At 34.0% G+C, this 10,573-nt stretch overlaps 1 protein-coding gene across 1 annotated transcript; it reads right to left on the bottom strand.

The window, feature by feature from the left end:
• Window positions 1–452: 452 nt before the first annotated feature.
• On the bottom strand, window positions 453–7,980 carry LOC117103866. The gene is made up of 7 exons (XM_033244481.1): window positions 7,751–7,980; window positions 5,298–5,425; window positions 4,282–4,316; window positions 3,248–3,604; window positions 2,957–3,114; window positions 2,057–2,111; window positions 453–1,367 (listed from the first exon to the last, which is right to left on the bottom strand). Exons 2-7 carry the CDS (start codon window positions 5,423–5,425, stop codon window positions 550–552), a joined length of 1,551 nt encoding a protein of 516 aa, XP_033100372.1. The 5' UTR covers window positions 7,751–7,980; the 3' UTR covers window positions 453–549.
• Window positions 7,981–10,573: the final 2,593 nt, after the last annotated feature.

Raw genomic sequence — 10,573 nt, 5'->3', positions numbered from 1 at the left:
AAAGTTAAATTCAATTGTTCTCGATAATCCAACGAATGGCAAAATCTGTTGGCTTGAGTTCAATGTTATAGAGTAGCGCCACCATAGGAAATCGGCTTTTATTCAATCAGGGATCGCCTTCAAAGACTTCATGACGTAAGTTTGCTATCTTCATATTCATCCTTAATCATCTTTGTATTAAATACATTGACAATAAAAAATATTTGCACACTTCAAAAATATCACTAAGGGAAGCCTAATGATCCAATTGTCTTTGTTCATCATTTCTGTTAATACTCAAATAATTACTGATTCAATATGGCGTCTCAGACTTTTTGAGTGTACTTGGTATTCTATTATCTAAATAAAATCTTCGTTTGTTGGAATAATTTCTTAATAAACGATAAACATTTTCGGCTATACATTTTCAATTAGGATTTGAATGCTGATATCATACAAGACTGGCCATGTTGTATAAGTGTTCATAAACCTCCTATATGCAAAAAGAGAGTCAGATACACATGGCAACTGATACTTCCTCCATCCCTTCATGTATTTGTACGTCATTTTTTATAAGTTTGAATTCGGTAGTGAATGACAAAGTTCAGATCTGACAATTTCGCCTTCCGTGCACAATTGTTCGTCGTGTATACTGTCCTGATCGTCTACTTCTTCTGGACTTCTTCTCGATACCTCTTCTATGTCGTCACTCTCAAGTTGAAAGTAGTCATGATTGGTGGCTTCTTCTGGGTCTGTGACAATCTCTTCATTTGGTCGGTGACCATCATTACTATTTACAGTACACTCATTCTCATTAAATAGGCCTCCTGTTTCACTTTCAATTTTAGAATCATTTTCCTCAAGGACATAATAATCCACTTTCAACTCACTGTAGTCGTCGTCGTTGTCCGTAAATGCAGATGATTTAGGCTCAATACACTGAATCCCGTCATGTTGCTCTGTGCAATCGACATCAGAATGAGCATGCGTCTCAGTAACCTGTTCCGATTTAGCATGGCATGGTGATGGATTATCGATAACCTCGTTCGTTATTTTCTCAGAATGTTCATGTATTTCATTTGCTTTAGCTTTTCCGTCCTTCATAAGTACCATATAACTGGATTTATCAGGCGTTGTCTCCGAATTTGATGAAAATCGTTTAACTTTTTCCATGTCTGGGTAAGAATAATCCCAGTTCGACTCCACCGCTTTACGTACATCATTTTCAGTTACACTATGGTATCTTGGAGTGTCCACTGACTCATGGCTTAAGTACATGTAGTGACTCTCGTCTTTCCATTTATCAAATTCAGCGCTGTCAACTTTCGAAATTCTGTGGATAGCATTTTTAGAATGGTCGCCGTGGGGAACTCTTGGGAGGGGTCGATCTGAAATTGTTACAAATATTGTTTACTCTTAAAATACTTTATGACTATGGTGTAATTATTGTTTCTATATTCAACCTATTCTGTTCTATGTTTGAATGTAAGACATTTACAACAACAATTTAAATTTGATCAAAGAATTATTATTGATAATTATGATCATAGGCCTATTGTTACGGCATCCTTCAATGATAACCTATATCTACAAGGCTAATATGGGTTTTTCTTTCTTCACACGAATAAACAAGTGGGACAAATGATTCATATTCGTAGTGGGAGTGGTAGTCCTGGTAGCAGCAGTAGCAGCAGCAGGGGTAGCCTTGTATGGTGGTGATGGTGGTGGTGGTGGTGGTGGAAATGATGGAGTCGGTGATAATTGTGGAGTCGATGGTATTGGTCGAGGTGGTGCTAGACTAGCCGTAGCGGTGGTGGTGGAGGTGGTGGTGGTGGTGATGATGATGGTGGTGGTGGTGGTAGTAGTAGTAGTAGTAGTAGTAGTAGTAGGCCTAGTAGTAGTGGTAGTGCAGCAGTAATAGTAATAGTAGTAGTAGTAGGCAGTGCTATATACCATATTTCACTCTTCCACACTACTTCAAAAACGATTTACCTTTCGGAAGCGCTCATTTACTTATTTATTTATTTATTTTTTGTTTTTGCAGAACTCAATTATACATATTTAAATGGAAACTTACTTGATTTACTTGAATTGTTCCCAGTCAAATTATCACGACGATTAGTCATTCTGGACTAAATTGGAAGAAAGAAGACAAGAAAGTGAATCATCACTGAAATTATGTATAAGGTTCGAGTATTATTATTTACATTAAAGGAAGAATACTTGAATCTGTTCACTACTTTAATAGTTTAAATTATTTTTAATGTACACAAGTTGGTTTGTCAAATTAAGCATGATTATGAAGTATTTCATTCCGTGGATTTATCGTCTTTTAGAATTCGTTCTAACTTGTTGAAAGTAGTCTTATAGAGGTCTCTAAAGCTTTTAACGTTTGTTTCAATAGTGTTACTGAATATACCTTGATTTTCAGTTCTTAGTAAATTAAAAAACATAGAAGAAAAACTTAAAATCATTTAATAACACTCTGTCGACAATGAATCAAGATTGCGTCTCGTAGTCTCGTAGATTTGTATAATTTTCCACACTATATTTATCTAACGTCAATCTTCTGAATTGATAAAGTATAATTCAAACAGCTCTAACCAAACCTAACCATAAAGCCACGTGACCGGTTACGCAACTCCTTTTATTAGAGGTGTAATTTTTAAGCCGAATTGCATTATTATTGTAGGATAGTAATATTTATAGTACAATTATTCCGATTGTGATTTAATTGTGTTAGTTCGTGAAACCAAAAAAGCGCGTCAAAATACGCGCTGCTGTCGTTAAAGACTTTTTGTGTGGTAAAGAATACAAAATTGCTTGACAACCAATACGCGCTCGTTTTGACGCGCTACTGTGATTTCACGAACTAACACAATCTACTTTGATCGTGTTAGTTCGTGATGTGAGCGACGAAATATCTTATATAGTTTGTGTTTGCCATTCAATTGTGCATACAAATTGTTGAACTTACTCGTTTCAATAAGAAACCCACAATAAACACGACTACTATCAGAATGATAAGATTAGCGAATACTGCTACGATGATGATAATCTCGATGCTAAGTGATGATTTCTTCAGAGGTTCATCGGATGTTGGTCTATCTAGTCTTGGAGAGTCTGTAGGTATCACTTTAGGAAAAAAAGAAAATCAGGTTTTTAAAGCATATTAAGAAACGTAATTTGTGGTTTACATTAAAATCTGGTGTGTGATATATATATATATATATATATATATTTAATTTTTACATTTACCACGACTTACCTTCACCTTTGTCTCTTTTGCATACTGTAACATCAGTTGGAACCTTTGGGCAAACATTATGGTACCATATACAATAGCCTTTGATCTTACGGTTTAGATGCAGTACGGCACACGAATCATGAGATAGAGTGAACGCCTCCAAGCCAGTGCATTCAGTCTCATTCGCAAAGAAATGCAAGTTCGTCTTCAAATTCCTATTAGTCTTTAGCCTCATTGTGCACGATGACTGAGTAACGAACTGGTTCATTGCCAGGGTCGCTATGCGCTCTAACTCGCGTTCCCTGTGAATTGTCGGTTTCCGCCAAGGCGATACACATTTGTCTGTACCTTCATTTAGATCGTAACAGAATTTGTGGCCTAGAAGTGAAACATAGTGCGCGGTTTATAGACAGATAAATTACAAAATAATAAAAATTTTCAAAATGTCTAACTAGACCTGGGTGTAACATCATTAATCCTAGTAGGCCTAAAAACGCAATACGGTAAATTTGTAAATTCTAATATTAATAAGCTAAAAAATTTGCACAAGAAGTAACTTATTTCAGTAATATCAACTTGTGATATCACCGTTATTCCCAAACATCATAAGTAGGACTGTTGGTATTATATCAAAGATTAAATATACAAGAGAAAAATACTCGAGAAAGGTCGCTTTAGCAGAGAATTAACTACATATATACATACTGTAATTGGATTATCAATTTACTTGTACTGTACCTAATTATATTAAGTTTGTTTTAATGTAGGTCTACATATTCTATAGCCTCTGTTAATATGCCTATTATCAATTAATTCAATTGTTAATTTCTTGGACGCTTAAATCCCAATTATCACAATCATGAGTATTACAATTTATGCAAAAAAAATTATAGTTATAAATATCATATGCTTATCTATTAAAATCATACTTTTAAGAAGATAGCATAATTAGTATTACCCGTCTATTTTAATGGTCTTTTCTACATTATTAACTCATTGATTGATTTTTATAAATGTTTGTACTAAATATGATTGCTACTATTTTACATACTTACTACAATCATGCACTGTGTCAGCTGGAAAGTCACCCCTGAAATTAAAAAAACAAATAGCTTATATCAATTAAGAGATCAAAATGGAGAAAATAAATTTGATAAATCTTAATTTGCCTATATAAGAAAGAAATCACCCAAAATAGCCTCCTTTATTTTCCTTATCTTAATTGAAATTTCCGGCATGATCTTCACATACGTCATACTGTAGTAACGCGAACGAATTACTGTAGAAAGTTGTGTTTACTTTTAATTTTACTTTAGTACATGATTAATTATATTAAAATGATAGGTATTTACATAGGCTAATTATTAACTCAAAATACTGTGTAAAGATAATATGAGACAAATTGTTTAGAATGTTGTATATTGTTGATACAACATCGTTGAAAAAATATAACTATAAGAAAGCAGTTTAACAGACTAAGCACAGTAAGATAGTATTCAATATAATATCAAATATCTAATACGGTACTGTATCTTATTTATAAATCATTAAAATGGTTTTTTTTTCTTTTTCTAAACAAATGAACAAGATGAATTTATTCAATAAACCTTAAATTATTTTTTGGAAAATGAAATTTAATACAATAAATTTAAGATTGAATTTGAAGCATACTTTATCATAACATGAATCATTAGTACAAGTCTACTTTAATCATAAATTTATGAAATACTCAGTGTGGTACACTACGATATAATAATAATAATAATTAATTATTATCATTATTGTTATCATCATTATTATTATTATCATGTTATTCTTATTATTATTATTATTATTATTATCATCATCATCGTCATCATCATTCATCATCATCATTTTCTGTAGTAGTAAAAGGAGTAGTAGTAGTAGTAGCAGCAGCAGCAGCAGCAGTAGCAGTAACATTAGGAGTAGCAGCAGTAGCAGCGGCAGTAGTAGTAGCAGTAGTAGTGGTAGTAGTAAAGAAGTATACTAATAAGCCAAGATTCATTAACTGTAGCATATCTATTCTATTAATAATTATAATCACACTAACCAGCAAATTGCGTTGGGCTTATCTGTGTAAATCGGAACACATTTTGAAGCCTGACCCCATACTGAAGATATCTGGAGAATAAGTACTAACCAACCAAAGACCGTTAATATCAGATGGAGGCCAATCATCTATAAAGTGTTAAAACAAGGTATTAACATTTATTACATTAAATTGAATAGACACGATACTTAAAAAAAGACAAACAAAAAAACATTGGTATTATTGTTTTGCATACGAAAATAGCTTGTTAAACGAATCCTTTATGTGATGAAGTCATACTTCGCGTATGGTATGGTAGTAGTCGGATAGCATATTAGAGGTCTCATAGTTGATTATTTTAGTAGTAATTACCTTTAAACATTATAAAATGTCATAGTATATTATTTGGATAATGTAATGGTAAGGTAAGAAATTTATGTGTAATCATTATTTAGTTTTATAAAAAATAAAAATATAATGCCAAGCTTCGTATGGTATCTTTCTTAGACACTCGGTCTAGGACAATAATTTAATGACAAACAGTTTCCTAATAAGTTTCCAATCAACTTGACACAGCGTTTACGGTTCAGGCCATAAAACAACTTACAGTAATTTCAAATTGAACTGAATGGGCAAATAGATAATGCCTCTGTCCTTGACATTAACGTTCACTTTTATAATTTTTGCTAATAAGCGTAAAACAGGGTACTCAATGAGCCCGACGGTTGTCGGCCGACGTGATTCTATGAAGAATGCAACCCGAAGACGCGCGCAACAGATCATTTTTAATGACGATACGCTGCGTTCAGACTTCCACCGATATCATCAGACGGCGTCGCGTCATCTAGGGCTCACAGATAGACCCGTCGTGCAACGGTCGTACGACACAGTGAGTGCCCGGCTTAATAACACAAATTAGCCTTCCTCGTCTCTCCCGCCAATTAAACACCACTTTTGGTACCATGTGTTTTTTTTTTTTTCTTCTTCTTTAATTTGTCTTTATTTTTTATAAGACAGAAGATAGGCGTTTATTTGGAGCCATAGAAAATTGACTTTTAATATTATATGTGGTCTTTAATTGATGGAGTCTTAAGTTATGATCTTTAATTAGAGAGACAGAGACCTAAAAAGGAAGATTTGATATTAATTTGCAATCGGCGTGTAGGCCTACTGTGCATCACTACCAGGATGCCATCATAATGAGTATAGAAAAACGATAGGGTGTAGAATTGACCGTGCTCTAATCTGCGTGGATGCATTACCGTTAATCTTCAAATTCTGTTTCTCGTAAAATGTAAATCCCTTTAGAAATAATCAGGTTATTCGTTCAGATTTTTTATAATAACTTAAAGATTCTTGAAGTTATACGTGACAAGTTGAAGGACTGATAAAACTTCCATAATTGATCTGATAATCACGCAGAGGCTTCTCGTTGTTGATGTCAGGGCTAATTTGTGTAGGAAGAGGATGTTTCGAATCATCGAGTTTCTGGGTCTCGGTTGCTCTTCCTTTTCCTTTTTTCTCACTAGCAAATTAATTAGAACTTACTTTCTCCGACTTCCAAGTTCAAATAAAAAAATTGTGACTATCTTATAAGGAAATATTCGCTTCGTGCTTTAGTTGAATTTTGAGAATTCCCTGTAATATTTTTACTAATCAACGTAGTATTCCATCAGTATTGCGACGCATTGATTAATGTAGCTTTATGATTGACATTTTCATACATCACTTCAGCTTTTGCAATCCAATGTGATCATAATTTTATGACATGAATGATCATGAATGCAGACTCAACAAAAAAGCTATAAACTAATCAAATAAAATCACTATAATTATTATTATTATTATTATTATTATTATTATTATTATTATTATTGTTGTTGTTATTTTTATTATTATTATTATTATTATTTAAATTGTTATTCATGTTTTTTTCATTGCCACTAATTTAATTATAAATATAGCCATTGTATTTATGGAAATTCGTTTTAATGAAAAAATCGTAAATGTTCTTAAAATGCAAACACATAATGCTTCTAAAACTATAGACCCAATGCCATTCTGTAGGCCTACCTAACCAGTCAAAAATGTAGGCCTACCTTACAATACCAAATACAGTTAAACACACTACATTTAAACTTGAACTTGAATATAATGTCAAACCAATACTTAATAAGGGAAAAAAGGCCTAGTACCGTAAATTGGGAGACAGTTCATACAAAATTCCTTAAATAATAATAATAATAATAATAATAATAATAATAATAATAATAATAATAATAATAATAATAAAATCTAGAAAACAATAAACATAAATTAAAGATTGTTTTAATTTTACTATAATCCTTGCACTCTTTACAACAAAAAAGGTACAATGTATCAATAGGCCTATATATTAACTAAAGAAGCGTTTTATATGATATTTAAACAATCGATACATTTTCGGTACTTCAGTTCAGAAAACAAAATCCTACCTTGCCATTCGTTTTTCTATTCGCCTTGCGTGCAGCATTTCAATACATTTCAGTCGACAGAACACAGCATTAGTTGTGACAATTCTAACGTTAAATTTTCAGGTTAGTACGTCTCTATGACGTCATAATTTGCGTTTTCCTATTAGTGACTCAATACTGCCCTTCAGACTCGCCAGAAAGAGGGACCCAATTATATACTTGCCTTGTTTACAATTCCAGCGATAGTATGGAATTGAGAAACTTGTAGTGAACCTTTTTCTTATTTTCCTCAAAATTGGCCTAAGAGAAAATCTGCTGTAATGGATTTTTCCGGAGTGTCAATCGAACTTAACAAATTGCCAATCAGAGAACGGGACATGAATACGCTCCTGTCCTCCTACAACCACACGTGATGTACCACAGACGCATGTGTTTACGTACAGTACCTTGATTATGTTTTTTTTTTTTTTTTTTTTTTGGCTACCGTACTTTACCAAAAAATATCTAAGGCGCGGGGAATTTACTATAGTAATATTACGGTAAACAAATCGACACGTGGTGCGTCTATAATTTTTTCAGCCCTGAAATCTATCAAATATTGAAAAGTAAGTAGAAGAGTAAAATCATATGAAGTCAGCTTTTTATTACATTTTTAATAACATTAAAAAAACAGTAAAATGACAAATAATAACCTATTAAAATAGAGAACAGTATTATAATATGTAGTATTTAAAATATAAACATAACAATTGAAAAACTTTTAAAATATTTGAAAAGTTGAAACCATATTATTTGTATATATGAAGTTGAAATATGTTGATAGAGATGGATTATATAAAGCAATTATGTTTATATTTAAATGTATCTATTTTCTTTATTTCCACGAAAGAAGCTGTTATAGAAACACGATGTAAATGATAATAAATTTTATCTGTATCTTAGAGAAAATATATATTTTTATTTGCATGTTATTGCTATTAGTTTATTATTGAATATCACTGACTTCAAGAATCCCAATCCATGTAAATAGATTTGGGCTAAAGAAAGGCCCTATATCAATATTTATTGTACCATATAAAATAGACATACTTATATGCATATAATAGCCATAGTGTTTATTATTCTGCAAATATAAACACATTTTGTACATCAAACCTTATTATAACATTATTCTAAAAATGTTAGCTGAGGTTAAAAAGCTGTGTGACAACGGACTTATGTGGCAATGGCCGATTGGTAAAAGGCCAGATGACAAAAGGCCGGGTGACAAAAGGCCGTGTGGCAAAAGGCCGATTAGCAAAAGGCCGGGTGGCAAAAGACCGGGTGGGAAATTCGCAGGTGGCGACGGTAGGAATTCGGGACCAACGGCTTAAACTCCTCATCCAAAAGACAGTGCACAATTAGGACTTTTGTTTGAGTTAGCATATAACCAGCTAGTGTCAGTGTCAGAATAGTTCTCCTCAATTCAGCACACATACACACAGTGGCTACCACTATTTTGCTATTCTCTCTTTTAATAGTAGTCTATGTCTATCAAATTTGTGACAAACCTAAATATGGTGATGATGACATCACATTATGACCATATATAGGCACATAATGGCGAGTCAAATGGCCGAACGGTTAGCAGGGGCGCCGAAAGCTACAGCCATAATATCGGCGCTGGTTCGAACGGCACGCTCGCCTATGGTTCTGGTAGTAGAACAAGTCTTCTCGGATAAGGACTATAAACCATAGGCCCAGTGTATACAATGGCTCATGTGTACTATAAAGAACTCAGTACTGGTACATTATTCGAGACGAGTATGGGATACCTCGGTGTATTGGAACAGTGGAACAGACCGCCCCCAAGGGTGGCGCCAGGGTTTGCCCGACGGTGGGGGGGGGGGCGATATCCCGACGAGGGTTCCCCGACGAAAGCAAAGTGGACGATCTTCTATTAAAAAGCTCCGAAAGTGGTCCTGGGGCGAAGCCCCGGAAATTTTGACAATTTAGGGGTTTCAAAGGCTTATTTAATCGATTTTAGAGTCTACTAATATGTAGAAATTACATATATTATTTTTTCCCTGACGAATTGAGCTTTTTCTCCCGGATGCAGCCCTCCCCAACGGGGACCCCTCCCCCCCCCCCCCGGCCCTCCGCTGGCGCCACCCCTGACCGCCCATGTGGTGGACGACGAGAGTTGCTGGTACCGGGTTACAGGGTAGCACAGACACGAAGGGACCCTTAAGGGTGAAGAAAATCATTGATCGAATTCCTAATCCACATATCAAGCGCCCTGACCATCTTATGTTAGATGGATATGGCGCTATATAAAACTATACTGTTGTTGTTGCTGCTGCTCTGCTGCTAACGATATTAATATTGCTGTCAAACACATCTGGTAGGGCAAAACATCACTCGAATGATATTTTCCTGACGGCAAACTCCAAATGGAAATAAAATAAATGTGATGTGTATTTTCATATCTTGTATTAAAAAGCCCTGTCCGTGTTATTTTATTTTTCTTTGACAAAAAAAATTATTGTGACATGCCTAACTATGGTCAAGATATTTAGGCACATCATGACTTTGCATAGGCATACAGCCATTTTTGTCAAAAGACTTGGTAATCTTAACAAAGCTTTGGACCTGTTTAACCATGAAGCCTTTGTGGTCTAGTGGTTATGACGCTCGCCTTGTCAGCGAGAGGTCGCAGGTTCGAAATCTGAGGCATTTTATTATACAATGACTTTTATAGGACTTTATTCGTTAAAAAGCTACAGGGTAGCCTACGATGTTCCATCATGTCCTTATTTAAACACTGTATATGTACCTTTGATGATTTATATTATATTTATTCAA

Source organism: Anneissia japonica, unplaced genomic scaffold (genome assembly GCF_011630105.1).
Source record: "Anneissia japonica isolate Jap-2015-1 unplaced genomic scaffold, ASM1163010v1 scaffold3862_len378127_cov164, whole genome shotgun sequence".
In the NCBI taxonomy this organism is placed as follows: domain Eukaryota; kingdom Metazoa; phylum Echinodermata; class Crinoidea; order Comatulida; family Comatulidae; genus Anneissia; species Anneissia japonica.
The sequence above is the reverse complement of the archived record's forward strand: the minus strand, read 5'-3'. Positions and strand labels throughout refer to the sequence as shown.